We start from the raw sequence: 21,656 nt of genomic DNA, 5'->3' as shown, positions 1-21,656 counted from the left end.
TGCTCCATTTCTGGCTGTGTGCATGTACAGCATGCCATGTACAGAATGGCGTGTGACACACTTTAATACATATAGATAGCCTTCTGCTTCTGACCTTACAAACTGTCCACTTCAGCACTGTCATTCTATGAAATGTCCAACTGCAGTCCAAGAAATGCATTTTAAATGTGAATGCAAACATTTCTATTACTGATAACACCAGCGCAGCATTTTTTGCTTTGCTGGGATTAGGACCTTGGTAGTTAAAGTTACATTGGAGTAATGACACTCCAAGGTCATGTCCTTTACTGACATGGCGAAGGAAGGAGAGGCCTTTGCTACATTTCTGCTGATGAACTTAAAAAGGATTATTCCTTGTGTTTGGTGTGATACGTTAAAAGTAAAAGAATGTATTTGTGACACATGAATAGTTTATAGGTTGCCAAAAACTGAGCGAAATGTACATGTTGCACTGTGTGAAAGTCACGTTTAATTCATTCTGAAAGTGAGATTTTAGAGAGCATTCCAAAATCTGATAATGATTTAAATAAATGCCTCCCTCCTCAGTGAAGAACCATCTTCTCACATGGACAGCAAAGCAGCTGCAGTTCAGCTAGGGACACCTTAAAAAGAAACAGAGGTATTTGACCTGCAGAGAGAACCTCGCAGAAGTTCCAGCTTAGAAGGCTAACTCACAGCCTGTTTGAATATGTTCCGCTGCGCTCCACTTTCCTGCTCTGCAAAACAAGGATAATAATCTTTATCGATCTGTCTAGCTTTTAATAAGGAGAACTTAAGTGATATCTTTAGAGATATCATTTTAGAGACCCTATTTCTCAGCAACCAAGAAGATCTACACTAGTCAATGAATGCAATAAGGGCCACTGGGATCCTACTAGTGGGGGGGAAAAAAGGACATGCAGTGTGGTGGATGCTGAGGATAAAGAGGATGAAGCAAGGCTTCTGGAGAGGGAAGACTGGAGGCCTTACAATAGATGCTTTCTGAGGCATAAATAAAGTCAGAGATGTAGTGAAGGAGATAGAGATGTGTACTGCTGTTTTTTTTCCTTTTCCTGTTGCAGTCCTGTGACTGTAGCTTCATCGGTTGTTGTTCGCAAAACCAACCAAACAAAAAGTTTGTGTTTATTCCAAAGTTTCATCAGAAGTTTGTTTCAGATGCTCTAATACCTGTAAAAAGAGTCTTCCAACAGTGGAACTTTCTTCAGCCTAGTGGCTTATTGACTGACAAGCTTTCTTACAGCATCTGTTTGACATCTCATCCTAATGTAAGTTTTACAGGCATGTTCACATTTTAGGAAATCACTGTATTGCCAAATCTGAGATGTCACAAGTGTCTCTTTCTGCAAGTACTTGCTCCAGAAATGTTAGCTAAGCTGTTTTATCTAACACCAGCCCTCCTGTTGTGTTATACTACTTAGTTGTCACCCAAAAGCAGCTATATTTTTATGAATGTGGCTTAATAAGCCATATCCTGAAATGCACCAGTATCTCTTTGATCCTTCCTGAGATCACATGGGAGTAATAGGTGGTCATCTAGAGTACTAGGCATCAGTAAACCAAGGAAAATTACATAAGCACCATAAGATCACAGTCGTATGTATGAGATGAAGAAAGCAAGATGAACAGACTGGTATGTGCATCTGTTCCACTCTGTGTTCAAATGAGAGGTGGGAACGAAGCATCATCCAGGGACCAGAACATGTCCCACCATTTGTTTCAGACACTCTCAGTGACAGCAGATTTGTTGGGGATAACAGTGGTAAAGCCTACAGGTGATACGGGACACACAAAATGAGCTTGAAAGTCCTCATCACCCCCATAAAGGAACATGGTGATGAGGCCTTCAGCCCATCATAACTGTTTCTCTGTGCTTATTTCACCCAAGTTTGATGTAACGTGCATGAAACAAGTAATCACATGTGGTGAGTATATGCGGTATGTGTGCATTTTCCCATTCTGTGTCTTTTTTTCCAGATTATTGGAACAATCCCACTGATGCCTAACCCAGTCCCCTCCAGCCAAGCAGCAGGTGGAGCTCAGGGACTTCAGGTGCAGCCGATAACTCCACAATTATTGACCAATGCCCAGGGTCAGATCATCGCTACCGTCATCGGCAACCAGATACTCCCAGTGATCAATACCCAGGGAATAACACTATCACCACTCAAACCAGGCCAGCAGGTAAAGTGTCTGTAGCCTGCATGATTATCAAAACAGATGCACACAAATCTTCTACTCCTCATGGACTCTCTTTCTAAAAACTCCCTCTTCTTTATCATTTTCAATAACAAAAGATGAATTCTATCATACATGGTATATTGGTGCATACTATATATGTAGTTATTATCTAATGTTGTACTACAGCACTTATTTGTACATTCAGGAGTTATCCAGTTACTCTTTTTCTTTTTTCTTCTAAAGGTCAGTATAGGGCCAGCTGAGAACTTTTGGGCAGTGAAAATACAGTAGGAATATAAGACAGGAGAAGCCCATTTGGCCTGTCAAGCTCAGTTCCTCGGTTAGCAGTCACCTACTAGACTGGGGCTTGAAATGTTTTGGAACATGCATAGAAAAGAAAGGAAAAATATGAAGTCTTCTTCAATGGAAAATCAGATATGGTTGTATTATAGTCATTTGTATTATATTATTATGTTTGCAGACAGAAAGTATTTTTAGGGTAATTATTAATCAATGTAAGGCACCAGGTAGGTGTCAGACTTCAGAATGGGTGCAGCGACTTCACCAAGGTCCACAAAGATTTCTGTAGTTCTTTTTATAGTACTCTTTGTAGTACTCTAAAGTCAAATGCATTAGTTTTGTCTGGAGAGCAAAGACTCATAATGCTACCTTTTTTACTCTGTAAGAGAGGAAATTGAGAATGGAAAAGACATCAAATGTGATAACCAAAAAGGTGCTTAACACTTAATGTCGCACACTTAAACATTCAGTTTAGCATTCCAATTACTCATAGTGCCTGTTCGCTAGTCCTGCCTACATCTCCAGTCACAGTAGCAGCCTTTCCTACGTTTCTGAGAATCTCAGCCTCCCTCAGCTCCAAACTGATGACTTCCCCCCCCAGATTTAGTAGAGCCAGTGAATTTCTAAGATGACTTTTTTGTTTGTTTTGAAAATAATTCACATTCAAGTGCTTACATACTCTTTTTTTCTATCCTCTCCTGTGTAGCATTTTCCAAAGCACTTGTCATTTATCTAACTCTATTTTTCTTTAATGGGAGCAGATTTATGCTACTGGCAAGTGCTTTTGCAATTGTTGCATGTACGTGGTATCAAACAAAGCAGGATGGAGAGGAGGGAAGGCTCTGTGTTCTCCAGCAGAGGAAAAGCCTGACAATGGAAGAAGAAACTCAGCAGTTTACATTTGGTTTCTTAGGGGCGTGTGAGGTGTTTCTTTTTGAGTCAGTTTCATGAAGAGATTAGATCTTTCCCTCCTTTATGAGGGAAGCTCTCAAAAAGCACAGCAGTCCTGAGATCCCATTTAAAATTCCTGAATTTTTGAAGAAGAGGATAGAGATCCTGTATTATTCCCTGACACCTTCTCAGCTGCAAAGCAACACACTTTGAGTCCTGCAGCAAAGCAACCTCTTCCGCACAACATCCAACAGTAGTATCTGTGGACAGAGAGGGGACAGAGGTGTGACCCTTCTCTGCACAGCTAGTGGCACTGGGCTCACATAAAGGCTCAGATTGCTGCTGAAGGCTGCAGCTTGCTGCATGAGCAGGGGTTCAAGGTGGAAAGTCAGTGTTTAGTCATGTTGTGATGCATTGTACTGGTTCACCCAACTTGTGTGCTCTTGTGCAACCATCAGCTGGCAGAGATCATCAGCCAGCAGATCTCTCGTTACGCGCAAGAGTCCTGAGGTCCCAGGGCTGCAGGAAGAGTCACCAAAAACATCCTTACACTCATCTGTTGGAGCCTGATCAAGACAGCATTTTTGATCGGGGAAAAAAAATAATGCAAATGCTATAGGAAAAAATAGTAGACATTATCATTTATACAGGAACCACAGAGAATTATTTCTGTGTATTTGTGCTCCCTCTACTGGCTTTTCTGCTTTCACTGAAAGAAGTCAGGAAATTTTGCCATTTATTTCAGTGGGAGCAGAAAAGAGGTATGAGAACCAGATATTCCTCACAAGAATTGTGCTGATGGATAGTCAAAAGCAGTGGAGCTAGTACTATACAAACTGCCATATCATTTGAAAAGTAAATAGAATTAGAAGAGGATAAGGGGATCCTGAATTTATCTTATTGCCTGGGTGAAGACTTAGCCAAGCTGTAAGTAATGTTTGGCTAATGACAACACATTTAGTCACAACTTTAAAACCTTGCTTTCAGAAGAACTGAGTGCTCAAGCTCAGGAATTCAAAATATTTTTTAAATGGTGTCACATGGCATTTGATGTCTTGTAACTTGATGAAAGAAGCTTTAGAAGAGGGAAAGAAGAGTACAAGACAAGTTTGGGAGAAGTTTTGCGAATGTCACCAGAGAAATAAATGAGGAAATAAATAATGTAGTAAAATGTTCCAGCTGCAGATGATCCCAGTTTAACTTTCAACTTTTCACTTGCTGGGTAACTAAGTACTGCAGGAGAGAGAGAAGTGATTGCAAGTGATGATAGTAAGCTGCTGCTTGTTAGTTTAGTCACAGTAATTGAACGTGTTTCAGTTGCTAAGTAATGTGTGCTGGTGCTTACTTTTTTTGCCTGAAGATTGAAGACTTGAATTCCTCAGATACTTGTTTTAGTCAGCTTTACTTAGATACACTAGGTGTTATTTATTCATGCAACTTTCTTAAACTTGACAGACTAAAAACTCAATGTCTCTTCATGGAAATCAGTTCGTACATTACTTACGTGTAATGTAAAGCAGTGCTTCTTTTTCTGTGTTGTAAATAGGTGGCTTTTTAATGTACACAAGCAATCCTATTGCGGTCTTATTCCTCTTGGGTTTAAGAATAAGTAGATATTTCTGATTTATGTTAAGATACCCACAGTAGGGATCATTCCCCTTTAAATTACCCTGAGTAGTTAAAGCTTCAGTGTTTTCACTGTTTTCCAAGATGTAGCTAATTTAAGCAGCAGCATCTATGCATGCACTGAGAATTCTTCTAGAAATTGTAATGGCTTTCTAAAGCAGGCCCCTGTTTGCAGTCCTGTTGTAGTCTCTGTCCTCTTTATCTCTGTTCATAAACAAGTTTTTCTTTGCCTTTAATAATTTTTACTGCCCATCTCCCCAGCCATTTCACTTTCCACACTAATCTCATCAAGATTTTGAGATCGGAACTGAATGCCACGAGCACAGTGAGGATGCATCACTGTTTTACAAAATAACCTTAGATTCTATTTTCAGCATTATTTTCTGTCTTTATCTCAATACGGCCTAACATTCTGCTTTCTTTCTATCTCTGCTCATTGAGTAGGTTTTTCAATAAGCAGAGGTATCCACCATGATACATCTTTGCTTCCCTGATTGTTACCATGTGAGTCACTAAAATGGTTCTTTTTAATGTGAATCACTTGGCACCTATCTACTCTATTTCATCTGTTAGTATGCTCCCCCAGCATGTTGTAAACAGGATCTTTAAGTTGTTCATGGTATTTCAAGAAATTCACGTGCTCCTTCTATTGATTCAGTTTCACTATTGTTCACCATCTTGTCTTACTGCTTGCTAAAACCATTCAGAACATTTTGTATCAGTCCTTCAATCTCTACTTGTTGTCTCCTTCCCTGAAAAAGGACAATGTATTCCCTAATTTTATGTTTCTTGTTTTTTTAAAAGCTGTTTATGTCTCATTATAGAAGAGTACCTTGTAACCTTAACTTCTGCACTTCCTCCATGCCTCTAAAGAGGGATTTTGTCAAAATCCAGGTTGTATGGCTAAATGCACAGATGAGCTTGTGGTAACAACTCGTTAGCATTGTCATTTGCTATCAGATTGGAAAACCTCTTTTAAGGTGTTCTTTCGTCTCTTTAACAACACACATTAATACCAACACAATTGACAGAACTTTAACCATGAATGGGAGTTTTATGAAATTTAGGAAAGGAGTCGTCTTGCTTAACTGGATCATAGGGCAGTTAGGTATCTGGTGGATGCTAGTTAACTAGATTTCCTGTACAAATAAAGAGACATCAACAAGGAGACATATGAATATCTAATGGACAATTCAAGCTGTCAAAATAGAATGATTTTTAGATAGGTTGAATCTCTAATAGCTATTTGAAGGTATCTATTGTCACCATTGATGTGAGAGGGGGCTAGGGTACCTATTTTAGGATTGAAGATTAATTCTTAGCTGAGTGAAATTAGGTAAAACGAATCCAGCTGCCAGTGATCACTGGGGTTCAAAACACATTCTTGTTTATAAATTCCTTAATCAGCTTTCCTAATAACTGGTGTTTACATAGCTATTTGCTTGCCCACACAGAATTCTACACTTTCTGTTATACTCCAGTATAACTCATCAAGTGGATTCCCTTCTTGCTGTTGTCTGCTTCTTTCCTTCTACATACCAGACTCATTAAATCAGGCCTGTAGTCCCAGTTGTCCTCAGTCTTGTTTTATCTACACTGCCTGCCAGAACTTTTCATATTTCATCGTGCCTTATAGCACTACCAGCTTTGGGCTTCTGCCAACTCTTAGCACAATAAAATGAGCTACTAGGCAGCATTTTCTTACATAGTCAGATCCCCATCTTTGTTGTCATTGGCTATCATGCTCCAGATTAACTGCTGAAAAGACATAGATAGCTCTCAGATGGATCTCTGGTCATTCTTGTGCATCTGCTTTCCAAATTTCATGCCAGACATTTTCTTTCTGTAGTCTCAACCTACCACATATACCCTTGCATCTTATTACCACAACTCCATGCAATTGCTTGTTATCCTCTCCCATTAAAATCTAACCAGCTCTCTTTCATTTTCTCTCTGCAGTGTTCTTCCTGCTTTAATGCTGCCTTGTTTTATGAAAAATGCACCCTTCTTTCTCCGTGTTTGAATACAGCCACTAAACCATGTTGTCTTAATCCAACTTTGGTTTTCTTCTGGCTTTTATATGACTTGCAGCAATGAGGCTGACAATTTTTCTCACTTCTTTCTCCTTAACATCATTATTGTATAATTCCATTTTATCCATGGATAAAATTACTAGGTTTTGTAAGTCAAGATTACCAGACTATTTACAAGGGACTACATCAGATTTTCCGTACGACAACATGAACACTTAACTTGTAACTTACGTCTCTTCCTGACCAGTTTCTTTGTGGCATCTGCCCTTGTAGGAATAGGATATCTCAAAAAAGTCGATATAACTGCACGAAACTGTTGGGAATAGGAAGATACCACTACACTACCTGTGTCATTCTAAGAATCTGAGGCACAGAGAGAGTAAAGCAGTGTTCACTGCTAGAAACATTATTGCTGCGCTTGAATTATGTGCTTACCTATATATTTAAGTCTGTTACTGTACTATTGACATTATATCAGTCTTTATAGGAGACAGCAAGATGACTGATGCACCCGATTAGCATATAAAATTATTTCTTCTACAGAAGCCTGGCTGTGTCCTCAACCTCATTTAGCGAGCTGAGAGACCTTCAATTACAGCCTATACTTTGAACGTAGTTCTGATCCCACAGAAAGGCTTTGAAAGAGCTTCAGCAGATGCTGTCAAAGTCCTGCCCTATGTCCACAGCACACCGGCACTTCTTGGCTGTAGTCTTCATTTCTGTGCACAGCCAGTGTGAACCCAAAGAGCTTTTTTATACTAGTTTCAAAATGTATGTCTTCTGTCAGTCTAAGCAGTGTGTATAGAGGTCCGTTATACTGTATACACTACGTTATAGTATACTAAGAGAGAGAAGATACTTACTAAGTATCAATAGCTTTCATATTCAGATTCATATATTCACTTACTTGCATTTAGTTGAGTAAGTTAAATTAGGGTGATGGGGTACAGTATTTGGAAAACATTCTGGCATGATTTGGCATGAAGTATGTGTAACATTCTGGCATGATTTGGCATGAAGTATGTGTATATGCCTAGTAACATTCTCTCTATTTGATAGGTGATTTAAGAAAATGTCTTGGAAGCTCATGCCTGGTCATGCAGTATCAGTAGGTTTGAAGACAGGCTTTGTCTGCCATAGTGCTCCACATGCACACCAGTACTCCTCAAGAACTAATGTATGGCACATTTTAGGAAACATAGATGGAGCAGAGAACTGCATTTACAGGAAAAATGGAAGCACGAAACACTTAAACTACTACTTCTGCAAGGCATTATCATGGCATTTCAAAGTGTTTGGAAATGTCTTTTTATAGCAAGGTATTTATTTTTCAGCACCTTCCATGGACTTTAGTCTTTACTGGAACTAATCTCCATATTTCCCAGGAAGAACTAGCTGACATCAGAAAAAAAATTGAGAATCTTTATTTGTGTCATATAAAGGGGATTGCTTAAAACATATATCTTGCTCTTTGTAGCACTCTTCTTAGTTTCATCTTTTCTGTCTTTTTTGTTATACTTGTCTTTTTCACCTCTGTCTTCCCTAATTTGTTGTGTTTCCTCGTCTCTCAGATTCTCTTTTCACTGAATTATAGAAAAATAGGACTGGAAAGGACCTGAAGAGGTCATGCAGTCCACCCCCTCCCCCTAGGCAGGATCAACTGTCCCTGTATCATTCTTGACAGATGTTTGTCTAACCTGTTCTTAAAAACCTTCAGTGATGGAGGTTCCCTGACATCCCTAGGCAACCTAGGCTACTCGCCTTAGCATTAGAAATGTCTTCCTGATGCCTCACCCTGGCCTCCCTTACCACAATTTAAAACTTTTACTTTCTTCTCCCTTCCGTTATGGCCATATTTTGCCTTTTCTGTTTGTCTGAACTCTCTGTAAAACCAGTAGCAGTTCTGTTATGAAGCAGGGCAATATTCTCCCAAAAGTTTGTGCTTTATTTCCACTTAGTTTCTTTCTCTTTCCTTATCTTATGCAAAATAACTTCTTATTCTATCACTATCGTGTAACTTTCTGGATGCAGGGAATGACATCCCTGGTCTCCTAAGGCCACCTTAATACAGGACTCCAGTCAACCATCCCAGGTGTAGGAATATCCTGCATACACAGCTTAAGAACAAAATGTAGTCTTACAGACCTAATTCATGCATTGCCTCTGCAATTATCAATTGATACTACATTCACTGTTGACAGCAGCATGTAAAACTGATGTAAAAGAAATAAGAATCAGGCCTTTTGCATTTTTCAGCTTATTCCTATAAAATATTATACGACATTTTATGCTTCTCATATTCATCTTATTCCTCTAGCTGGAGTGTGCATACATGTATTCCTGCCAGACACTGATCAGTGTTGCATACAGTCATCATTCTCAGCTTGTCTACTATATCCACCTACACAGAATGGCACAGCAACTGCTTCTGTAATTTCTGTGCCTCCTTCTGTCTTTGGATGGAAAATACACAACAGTCATAAATATAATTCATATCATATATACGTGGCCAAAATTGGGGAAAGTCAGCTATTGCAAGTTTCAATTGATTCTGTCATCCAGAATCTAATTCATAATCTAATAATCACCTCTCCTTAAGGCTATTTCTGGAGTGGAAATTATAGTGGATGAAAAGAGAGAGAGTATTTTAATGCAATTTTATGTCATAGATAACTATCATTGTTCTTTAAGCAGGACATTTACAGCTTAACCATCATGTCTGTAAAGCAGGGGGTGTGCTGGAAATTATGCAGGGAGTTAAAGATTAAATCCTCCCTCAGTCCCTGGTCAGCCATTACGGTGACTTCAGCCTTTCCAACCCCATTTGATCCCTTTTCCCTCACAAGCAGTGAGGCAGAAACGAACAATCTGTAAATATCCATTATATATGGCTATTGCACCTAAGGTCACTGTGCATCTGGATGTCATTAGCCATACCCCTATTTGTCCAAAGATTTCTGACAAGAAAACTTCCAAGCTTCTGAGTATCCCAGCTATTTAAAAAAATATATTTGCAAATGCATTGTGCAATGCATGTGCAGAGAATCAAATATCTCCTAGACTTAACCAGCATACGGTGCATGCGCCATGGAGTGGTAGTGGCTGTGTATACACTTTGCATGCACAACTGGAGATGCAGAATGCCCTCTCATTCTGGTGCTTCCTGGAAGCTTCAGGGTTATTGTGCACATGCTCAGCAGTTGAACTGTTTAGGGACTATAGGTGTAGCATGGCTGGAAAATGTTGGATTTGCCATATTTCTCTTACATGATCATGTATTTCTCTCTGAGAAATACTGATGGCAAATAGCACAGAATCATGAAAAATTAAGGCTAAAAGGACAAGGTTCAGGAGATTATCCAGTCCACTCTGTTGTTCTCAGGCACAGTAGCTATTCCAGTATTTGTCTAACGTCCTCTTAAGCACTCTCTTAGGAGCTCCACAGGTTGCCCCAGCAATTTGTGCCAGTGCTTCACTGGCATGTTAGACAGCTTTTCCCATCGTCTAATTTGAATCTTCTGGGTTATTGTACCTCACTCACTCCACTATGATATGTAAGACACTCATTCTCTCCTCTTTTCATCAGCTCTGCCTGTATTTGAGGCAGGCATCATATCCCAATTAGTCTTCCCTTCTTTATGTAAAACATGACCAGTTTGTTCCAGGTGTCTTCATAAGCCTCAGTTAACTCCCAGGCCTTCAGCCTCTCTTTCAGTTGATCCAGACTTTTTGTGAAGTGTGGCATCTAGCTTTGGCCATGGTGCCCCCCACCCCCCAGGAGCTATTTCCAGTGCTTAGTAGAATAGAAGATCCTTCACAAGCACTGCAGACATCACTCCAGCTCACGCAGCTTGGTATGGGAGTTGGGTTTCTTCACTTTTGCAACCCCAGGATTGCTGGTGGCATGTTCAAACTGACAGCATCACTTTGAATCCTAATCCTGTATCCAATCTATAAGAAGTCCCTCTCAGCATGTCATCAACATGTAAATTTATTAAGCATATTCTCTTCTCCATCACCCAGGTCATTAAGAAAATACTGAGTAGTGCAGAACAAGGACAGAGTTCTGTGAAGTACCATACATGCACACTTCTGTTTCCAAGGATAGATATCTGTCCTCTCGGTTTTGTTTTCCAGCCACTTTTGCATTCATTCTCTAGCAATTTCATCTAAACTATGTTTCCCTAGGTTATAAAGAATGTCACACGAGGGAGTGTCGAGAGACTTGTAAAGTCAAACCACCTACTGCTTTTTCCCTGTTTGCGAGGCCAATTACCCTGTCTTAGAGGGAGATCAGATTGGTTTGACACAGTTTGTTCCTAACAATCCATGTTGTCTGTTGCTACCTTGTTTTCTTACAAATTGTGTGATTATTTTCTTCAGTACTTTTCCACGGGTTGAAGTTTAGTTGACTGGACTATAATTTTGCAGATCTTTCTTTTTAAAGATAGCTACTAGTTTGCTCCTCCATTCTCTGAGATAAGCACTAGCATCTTTCAGACTGTTCCAGATAGCGCAAAAGCACTTAACTCATCTAAATACAGTACTTTTCTTCCTTTGCCTAGGCTGACATCCTCAGTGTTGTCAGAGACTCCTTTGCACAAGAGGCCCAGAGCCCAGATGCCTGTTTCTGAAAGCTGCTGTCTGGAGTAATGTGGGTGTAATGGATGTGCAGTCCATTTCTGCAGTGTTCAGAGGCCAGCCCTCCTAGTGGGCTGCTTCCCTAGGAGATGATATTATCAAAGTAGACATTCTGGGTTGGGAGCTCTCTACAAATAAAATGCAGCCCTTAGTGAAATCTTTTTAAAGATGCCCAGTGCTTGCACAAGTCTGAAATCTGAAGCCTTTCAGTCAGCTCAACTCCTTTGATAAAATGCTGGTTTTCTTTGTGAAAATGAGCTTGAGCCCAGGAAGTTACTTGAGATAATAAAGTGGTTTTGTTTCTCGATGCCCAGGGAAGTCAGAATAGGCTAATACTGGTCAGGTCAATAATGTTAAGTTTCTTGCTTGGTTCTTTGTTATTCCATGTGGGAGGCAGAAAAAGGAGTTGTAACTTCTTCCATTCTTAAACAGACCCATAACAGGAATAATGTCATTAAAATGGTTCCTATGTATTCCACAGAGAAGTGTCACCTTCAGTGTGATCACATACCTTTATCTACAGTGCCATACAATTTGTTGTCTACTTAGCATCGGGCATTTCTATGTGTTCTGGGAGCGTATATATATAATTCGAGTACTACTAATGAATTCAGCTCCTTCTCTGAAGTCATTCATTCAGTTAACTATCAAAAGAGAAAAACTCATACTCCTTAGAATTCAAGAAATAGATTTAAATTACTGACTTGCAGCAAGGGCAAATAGGCCTTTATCTTTCCCCCTTTCTAAGAATGCAGATTACAACTATCACTTAAAAGTAAAGCCTTTTAGTACATTTTTGCAATCTTTTTTGATCAATATCAAGAATCAACATAAAATAAAGGTATAATAAGTAGCAGTCACCTGAGTGTATCAAGCCTGTATTACTGTATCATTAAGCTCTGAAAGGGATGGACGGGACTACTAGAAGCCAATTCAAAACTGTAATACCCAGTTGCGTACCTTCATTCTGCAGAGAAATTTCCCTTTGAATTTGCTGAAGTTTTATGTAACAATCAGTACCAGAGAATGTTTTCAGTCCCCCATGAAAGCTGATTAATGGTTCTTTCCTTTTCCCTAATGAACAACCAAAGACTACACTGTTGTAAAATTTGTAAGGAAGAAATTGGAAAGGCAGATGCATGTATCAAGGTGTATCATTTGCATCTGTCCTACCTGTTGGACTGTTTAGGTGTCTCTTACTCGACACAGTCCTGCTGTGAACGGGGCTCACTGTGTGTTTTAGGCAAGGACAATTTATCAATTGAGAAATATGATTTTTTTTTTTTTTTATCTGTTAGATCTAATGTCATAAACCAAATTATTCATTTTTGAAGGAAAGGGATTTTCCCCCAGTTTATTTACTCTTCCTTGTCCTGGTCCTGCAGTATGAAAGGACCTCTCTGAAACAATGCCGATTTGTATGAGAATCCATGTAGGAAATAAAAGTCTGACTTCACGAGTCAGAAAACAGGTAAGGACATATGTTTATTAAATCAGAATGCTGCTATGAATGTCATAGGTCTCTTATTACCCATTTCAAACAAATACTTACCTTCTAATTAGATTAAGTATCTGGTTAAACACAGTAAAAATGGAGAGCCAGAATACAAAAGAGCTCAGATTTCTCCTGCTGTAACACTGTCACCTGAACTTAAGTCCATGGTATTTAATGCTCCTGTGAGATTTGCTCCCCAGAAGTAGATGAGTGAGATGGTGCATTGAAAGTTTCCTATTACTGCTTCATTTTCTAAATACCTATTTTTACATTTTAACATATAGCTCCATCAGCCCTCCCAGACGCAAGTGGGACAAGCAGCCTCACAATCCAATCTCCTGCATTTGGCTCACAGTCAAGCATCTATGTCTCAAAGCCCAGTGCGTCAGGCTTCCTCTTCTTCCTCCTCATCCTCCTCCTCTTCAGCTTTGAGTGTTGGCCAGTTAGTCAGCAGTAAGTATTGCTCCCTGGCTCTCCTTAATTCTCCCCTCTGTTTGTCCTCATCACTCTGAGTTTCCTGATCTGCTTTCCCTCCTTCTTTTTGTGTTTCATATAGTAGATTGTATGTTGCTAAGTAGAGTGACTCTTAACCAGTGGGAACTGCTAAGTGCTGGCATGGATGGGGCTTAAGGTAAACATGCCTAGTGAAATTGTCATCGGTGCTAAAAACGGTCATAAAAATGGTAGCAACTGTTCATTCTTGCGAGGGCAATTCTTATAACTGAAATGTAGTTAATGTTCTTTGAAAATGAGGTTTTGAATTGGTCAATATAATGAATTATAGCGCTCAGAATTTGGTAGGCAGCCAGATACTTCTTCATGTGGTTAGGCTGCTAGTTCGTTACTACTTGTCTGCTTGCAGTTAGTGTAGCAAAGCATTTTACAACTACACAAATCTAGAGCAAGAGACCTTTCCTGCCAGGAAAGGTTCACACAATTTAAACAAGAACGAACTGTAACACGTGGGAGAGGATAGACACCACGCTCTGCTGTGAAATGACTGAGTTTCATTGTTAGGATTGTAACAGCAATCCTTTCTTCCAGATTACATAGTTCAGAGTCTTTGCTATTACTTTATCAGCATTAACTTTGTTTTTTACATAGCAAAACCCAACAGGTTAAAAGTATATATAAGAAGCATTAACAGTTTTTGCACACTGCAAGAATCCCAGTGTATTAGATGACCTTGTTCAAAGATACTCCATGTACATATTTCAAGGAAACAAAAGCTATGGCTCATGCCACATTGGTAATGTAAAATATAGGACTGATACAAGCTTATGAAGGGCTTGGAGAAACTGTCATGCAAGGGAAGATGTGAAAAAAGTCCTGGTTAGATTATTTCAGAGATTGTTTACATGGGGAGATCGCTAGCAGAGCTGTAGTGGTAAATGTATGCTGGTATAACTCCCAGTGTGAATACTTCTATTCTGGAATAAAAATATCCGCATTGGTAGCTGTAAGTACATAAAATATATAGATACAGATGTAATTATAGTGATATAAATATACTGCTATTGCTCTCCTAGTAAATTTGCTTATGTAGACAAGCATTCTATGTAGGAAGAAGACAAATAAGAGGCTTCGTGTTAAAAATACATGAAGTTACCCCTTGTCTATATGGCAAGATTGACTAAAGTAGCGAGTGCAGAATAAGTTCAAAAGCTAGTCCAGAACAGCCCCCTTGTGGACATTCTTATTAAAATAATACTCTAGAGTAACTATAGAGGGGTATCTTACCCCACACTAGTTATTCCCGTCAGTTCCCCCATGTGAATAAATCCACTACACAATAAAGTAACATGGAAGAAGCCCTTTTAAGTTTACTCAGTAACTCCATCAAAACTTACAGGATGCTAGAAAAACAATTACTTGTTCAACCGTATGCAGTTCCTCTTAGAACATGTGTTTTATAATAACGATATACGCTGTGATCAAAATCACACAATCAAGATGTTTTTCTCATCCTTCTTTCAAAATGGATTTTTTTCTAGGGGTGCATCAGAATTAGTAATGCAGCAGGTGGGCTGTTGTCCCAGGGTTTGTTCCCTATCTCATACACTAACCTGTTCTGCAGTTTGCATAACATTTGAGGTAGGGAGCTGTGGCAGGGTGAAGGATGGTCTTGCTTCAAGTGGTAGAGGTCTCAGGAGCTGAAGCTTTCTGTCTGCCACATGATTCCAGTGCAATGGCAGGCAAGTCACTTTAAACACATTTTTCACAAGCACTCTCTAAATACCCAGCTTGAGACTCTGGACTTTAATTTACAGAAGAACCTGGTACTCACACTTACAATTTTAAGTGCACTTTCACTGTGGAACTGTATAAAGAACCATTTAAACACACCGTCTAAAAAAATAATTTGCTACTTGACCTAGACTGGGTACCCAAAAATGCTTTTTCCTTAATATCTGTCCGCTTCTGTGTGAGTGAGAAGGGGAAGACCCTCATCTTGTAGAAACATAATAAAATAAATTAAGATCTAGAAAAACAGAGGAGCTCAAGAAGAAGTGTCTTTGGTGAAGAGCTTTAATAGGGGTCTGGGGCCACACACTGAACAAGTAAAAAGGCAATACATCAATCAGTTCCTCTGTAATGAAAGACAATTCATCCTGGGCACTGGATGAGGCAGGAGTCTGGGGAAAAAGATCTGGTAATCAAGGGCTCAAAGTCTGTGCTACACTGTGTTGGGCTACTGTAACTCCAATATTTTGAAGCTTCTGAGTGTTTATTTGTGCAGCTCTGAGGATGGCTTTTTTTAGCTCCATTTTTTGCTTGGATAAATTTCAAGGTAGCAACAAAGCAGGATAGCAATGTCAGTCAGTCATATGGTGAGATAATGCTTATATTCGTAGTTGGAAGTATGAGATCTTCTGTCAGCTGAATAGGTAGAAAAACTAATAGGTTCAGTTATCATCTTGTTGGTCCTGCTCTAAAAGGAATAAGACACATGCTGTGGTCATGGATTTGGCTGAGAGCAAAAGGAGTATGCAGCACAGGAATATCAATTAGTGGAAGTGGGGAGATACACTACTTAACACAGACATTCTACTTGTTCCTCTCAGGCTTGGATCCCTCCACCACTTCTCTTCCAGTCCCATTGCATCCTCACACTGTTCGCCACATAATCAGCACTCCCTTTGCCTCTGTGCTTTTTTGTTCCTCCTGCAGTCTTTTCCCCGCAGTCCATGATTCCTCAATGCCTCTTCCCATTTCAGTTCCACTCCACATCCCAGTCGGTCTCTGTCCTCAGACCATATCTGTGTCCTTTTTACCAGCCTTTTTATTAGGTAGTTTCTATCCTCCTATACCTTATTTTATTACTCATGCACCCTTTTTTTCCCTGTTTTCTGTCCTCTACCACAGTGATTACTACTCTCTGCACAGTCAGACCCTCTCTCCCTCCACTCCAAACTCAAATCCCTGCTCCTTAGTAGTCTTCAGCTGTTTTTTTCACCCTTCCAACATTTCTTTTTCTTCAGACACAAGGTTAATTTTTGCCCCCTCTGCATCCACATCATGCAGACACCACTCCCACCCTCCCTGTAAGCCATCAGAGTGTGGGAAATGATCACCAAGAAGAGGGGCGAGTCAGTATCTATCTTCACTGCTGCCCTGGTGCAAAGCAGGCCAGAGCCATAACCATAGGAAGGGGGTTCTTTGCCATCTATTTCAGCCTGAGACTCAAGCATCCTCAGTACAGACAAAATCTCAAATAAAATTCCACACAGAGGTGTAGCCAGTCTCCACTGAGTAGATATGAGTTTTGGAGGCTCACCTGCTTGGATTTGTTGGAGTTAGATTTTAACTTGGGATGCCAAGAAGCCCAGTACTGACAAGAGATACCTATCAAGGTAGTGCTTCAAGTTGTAAGGAAACTGAAACTTCTTAGCCACAGTACCCTATCTAAGGTAATGAATGGCACAGAGAAGATTGTTTGGGTACTTCTCCCTTGCTCAAAATAGAAGAAAGCTCAATTAAACCAAGCAGGGAACTCAGAGTAAAGAAAATACTTCCCATACAGTCAGACTGAGGAAAGTGTTGCACTTGGGAATTAACCCGCTGTGATCCCGATATTAAGAGCATTCCAAAGAGCCTATAAGAAGGAATACAGTATGGTCAGTTCAGCAGGAAAGGGTCAAACCACCTGTCCTGTGTAATGAACCATGAGAAGGCAGACAGGATCCCCTGCAGCTTTTCATTGTCATTGGTAGCACCATATTTTTAGACAAATGGTCTTAATTGATCATCATGAATTTGAAAATGGTTTCAAGTGACTAAAAGCCCATTTGCATACAACTGCGCCTGCTCACAGGGAAATAAATACACAGGAAGTCATCCCTCTTTTGCTCCTTTGCAGAATCCACTCAGCCCATGGGTGCGGATCCCTGAGGAGCAGGAGCACCACTTTTTCAAGCCTATGGCTCATAACTGAAAAGCCTTCTTAATGTCCCATCTCCCACACACAGGCCAGCAGAGCTTTGTCTAACAGGCCTGCAATTTAAATCTAGTGTCTGCCAAAGTCCACTCAAAGTCTTTTAGTGGGATGAAGCCTTCAATGGGTCAGTAGTTCTGAATGAAATCTACAGGCATGAGGGCAGCAAGAAACAACTTGTGGCTTCCCGAACATCTCTTTGATTGCTTTTCTGCTCCTGAGGCAGGAATATTGTCGTTTCCTTTTCCTCATTTGCTCCAAAGCTGTAGTCCCATCCTTCAGATGAAGCCCTGGAGTAGAGTACCCTGGTAGAGATTTGCCATATCCCAGAATTTTTAGCTAAGTATAATATATAATAAGTAAAACCAGGCATATTCAGCTGCCTTACTCTGTTAATGGAATTGCTTAGAGAAATATAATAACTTCAGTAGATAATTACTTGGTGCAAGGTGCTGCACACTTACTCTAATGAGAGTAACTCTCTTTACAAAGGCCACCTAACATTAGGGAAATTACTAAAGTACAATAACAAAGGGATTGAATTGGGCTTAAATAACTTCAGTGTTCGTGGTACTTTCCATTTGAGTCATATTTTGTTTATGATTTTACGTTTTTCTTTAACACATTTCCTTATTTTTAAAAGGTGCATTTCTTTCCTTTTTTAAAATCTCCCTTAATTTTTTTCTTTCCTCACCTTCTCCCCCCCCCCAGACTGCGGTATTCTTTATAGCTTCTTCCTTTTATGCTAGTTATTTTAAAGACAAAAATTCATGGTTGTTTCCAAAGAAAGGACATTTAAAAAGAAGCTCTGCCTAAGCATGGACTGCAAGATTCATCTCTCCTCTTCCTGTCCCTTTTGTATGATTTCTTCGTATTGTCTCATCCTATCTCTGTTCTCTTTTGTCTTGTTTTCTCTTCATTCAGTTCTACATTATTATTCCTCCTTTTTTCCATTTCATTTTCCTCCTCTCAGATGCATCCCTCTGCTCATTCCTTTAACATTATTACTGGATGTTCTCTTTGTGGAAATCACTGTTTTCCCCTTGTGCTCTTATACTTGTGTCTCCATGAAGTTTCTTTCTTCCTTCCAAATTCATTTTACTGTCATCTGTTACTATAAAATTAAAATGCCTTCCACAAACAAATTATTCTTCATCCTTTCCCCTGAGCTCCAGTCCATTTTCCATTAACAGTGTTTTGTCCTGCCTTTTTTTTTTATCCAATTTACTTTCCATTGGACTTCCTCTGCCGACTATTTCTCCTCCTGTCTGACTGGGGAAATCATCCCCTGTAATCCCTTCTATGGCAGAACTCTGTGCAACAGAAATTTGCTTTCTCCTTCAGGGTGCACGGATTTCTTTGTAGCAACTCTTTCCCCTAACTATTAAAATCACAGCGTATTTGCACTCACCAACAAACTCACATGGGATTTTTCAGGAGAGTTCAAAAGCGATCGTACTGTTCCCTTCAGCAGGAAAAAGGGAGTTTCAGTGCAGAACGAGAGCGTGTGGATTCTGTTTCTTCCACTCTTCTCATCCACATTCACCATCCACCAGGACATCTGGGGGAATTTTAGGTGCTTCCCTTTTGTTAGGGGATATGTACACTTATCCCCTAAAATGATCTCAGACAACTTTCCCCAGCACCCAGTAGTCTCATTGACACAACAGCCATAATGTACACTGGGAGTCTTTAAATGTTCTTATTGTAGATCACTACCACTCAATGAGATTGGTATTCTTTATTTTCCTGTTGGCACTGTGCTGCCTTCCCTAGGATATCCAGTTAATTTAAAAAGCACCAGTATATTTACAGGCTTCAGTAAGTTACTCTTCCTAAAATGTGAAGTGCACTATACACTCTAGTGTTCTGAGAGCTCAGAACATATTAAAGCAAAGTCCATTATCTATTCATAAATGCTTATGTATGTGTATGTATTAGTCCACAGAGTCCAAGATTATGTATTGATGGCATTTTATACAGCAACAGAGTAAAACAGGCCAGTGGTGTTACATGATGATGGTGGTCTTCATGGTACTATTTGAGTTTTATGGAGCTGACAGAAATCAAGGGACTACTATAGATTTCAAAGGGCTTTGAATCACACCTGAAGTAGAAGTGGTTCTCATTTGATACAAATGCTCTTTTCCCTAGAGTTCAGGGATAAAGGGCTTCAGTGTTTTGGTCCACCTCTGTAAGTGCATTCCTTTTCCCAAAGATGCTATGTAAGAATGAAGCCCCTTTCCCAGCAGATACTCAGCTCTACTCTGTGTCTCTGAAAATCAGACCTGGAATGTTAGGTAGACTGTGTATGTGGTAAGTAGGAAAATTTCACACCCCTAAAGGCAATCAATCACTTTACAAACCTGAGTGTCCCCTGTCACAGCACTGACTGCGTAAAAGCAAACCATATGCATCCTGGCTTTGCACTGAATGAGTGTATGCATGTGTGGTGCACAGGTGAGCTCAAGCACAGCACTGACAGTAGGAGGGATGATTCTGAGTGTGAAGTATTGTCAAGACTAGATTGAGCCTATGTGTGTGTTTACCTGTATGCATAGTTCATGTGGTCCCTGGCTGCATACATGAGTATTTTTAAAATACTATTGCTGTGTGTGCTTCTTACACTCAAGCTACAAATAGATACAGGCTTAAATTTATATAGCAGAAAAACCTCTTCCCTCTCTCTATTATTGGAGTGAAAGATTTTTCATAGGACATTTCCATTATAAGGAAATTTTACATCAGGTTTATAAACCCCTGAGAATAAAAGCTTTGTTACTGTAGCGCTGATAAGCCCTTAGCTACAGCAGTACTAGTGGGAGCCACTCTCATATAGGGTTCAGAATAGTAATGTAGTCTAGCACTGTCCTTGGACAACTGCTTGCATTTACAGAAATTGACGGGTTGTTGTGCTGCAAACTCTTCACCTCAGAAGTCTGAGGAATGAGGTGAAGAACAATAGAGATGTCTCACTGGGAGAACGGCTTCACTACATGCAGGATTGCACAACACTTTGAAATCTTCCACCATCCCAGTCCCATGCTGTCTCCGACTCGGCAAATGCTTTCATTTAGCCGGGGATCAGTAGCTTGGAGGGGGAAAAAAGTTCCATTCTCCAGCTGTTGTGTCATTTCCCTTGATAAGTCCTAAATTGACCGAGTTATCCAGCACCAAAGGAGCTTTCCTGTGGTAGACATGCTTTATTATGTGTCCTTTCAGGGACAAAGGCTTCTGTGTCAGTAAACTGCTATGGAGAGGAAGGACAGATTTATTCTCACAGCATCATAAGCATTATCTTCAGAGGGGCTAATATAAAAGTAAAAAACTGTGCAGCATTACCATCCAAAACCTAATGGCTGATGTTGCTGCTCCTTGATTATGAACCTGATGGGAGGCAGAATGAAAAGCTTGAAAGGCTGCTTCTCAGAAGGGCATATTTTAAAAGATTATTTTTAAATTAAGGAGTTTTTAAGGGCAGCTTTTTGTTTGGGCTTGTTCATTTGCTGGGGTATTTTGTACGCTTGGCTGGCAGTTTGGGTTGGGTATTGTGGAAAAGGGAAGGAAGGTTTGTGAATCTCATTATTTGGCATTATTTGTAGATAAAGCAGAAATTCTTGCTTGCAGATTAAAAACCCAAGCAGTTTGTGCATGTATTTAGCCCTCCCCACAACCTGCAAATACACACATTAACACCAGCCTTCCTTCTGTACGTGATAAGAAAGGGAAACAGGGAACACCACATGTCGAGCTGGGGAAGGTTTTGCAAGGCACAAATGGCAGTGAGGAGCCCAGGCACCCCCTCACTGAGGTGAGTTGGCCATTTTCAGGAGTTCAACAATAAAGTACCTGGAAACACTGAACTAGTTTTCATTTTAATGATCTGAACATGCCTCATAACCTAAGAAGGCAAGCCTATTTCTGCCTGGGGAAGAAGAGAAAGGGATAAATATTAAGAAGAAAAGAGATTAACGCCTGCCGATGGAAGCTGGTGTAAACCCAGAGAGCCCGCTCTATGTGACATGAAGGACTGACATGATTAAACAAATATTCCAAC

The 21,656-nt window shown here is 40.0% G+C and overlaps 1 protein-coding gene across 5 annotated transcripts in view; it reads left to right on the top strand.

Annotated features, from left to right (window-relative positions):
- The window catches only part of POU6F2 (POU class 6 homeobox 2), a 302,685-nt gene that overhangs the window by 272,477 nt on the left and 8,552 nt on the right, over positions 1–21,656 (top strand). For all 5 annotated transcript variants that reach the window (XR_008975165.1, XM_057431526.1, XM_057431525.1 and 2 more), the window contains exons 7-8: positions 1,975–2,181; positions 13,449–13,617. Coding sequence is in view for 4 of the 5 variants with exons in the window: in XM_057431526.1 (XP_057287509.1) it covers positions 1,975–2,181; positions 13,449–13,617 (376 nt within the window). In the remaining variant the exon portion in view is untranslated. The remainder of the gene's footprint in view (positions 1–1,974; positions 2,182–13,448; positions 13,618–21,656) is intronic.

The sequence above is a fragment of the Pezoporus wallicus genome, unplaced genomic scaffold, assembly GCF_028554395.1.
Source record: "Pezoporus wallicus isolate ANWC-B61680 ecotype Strahan unplaced genomic scaffold, APGP_CSIRO_Pwel_v1 scaffold_11491, whole genome shotgun sequence".
Taxonomy (NCBI): domain Eukaryota; kingdom Metazoa; phylum Chordata; class Aves; order Psittaciformes; family Psittacidae; genus Pezoporus; species Pezoporus wallicus.
The sequence above is the reverse complement of the archived record's forward strand: the minus strand, read 5'-3'. Positions and strand labels throughout refer to the sequence as shown.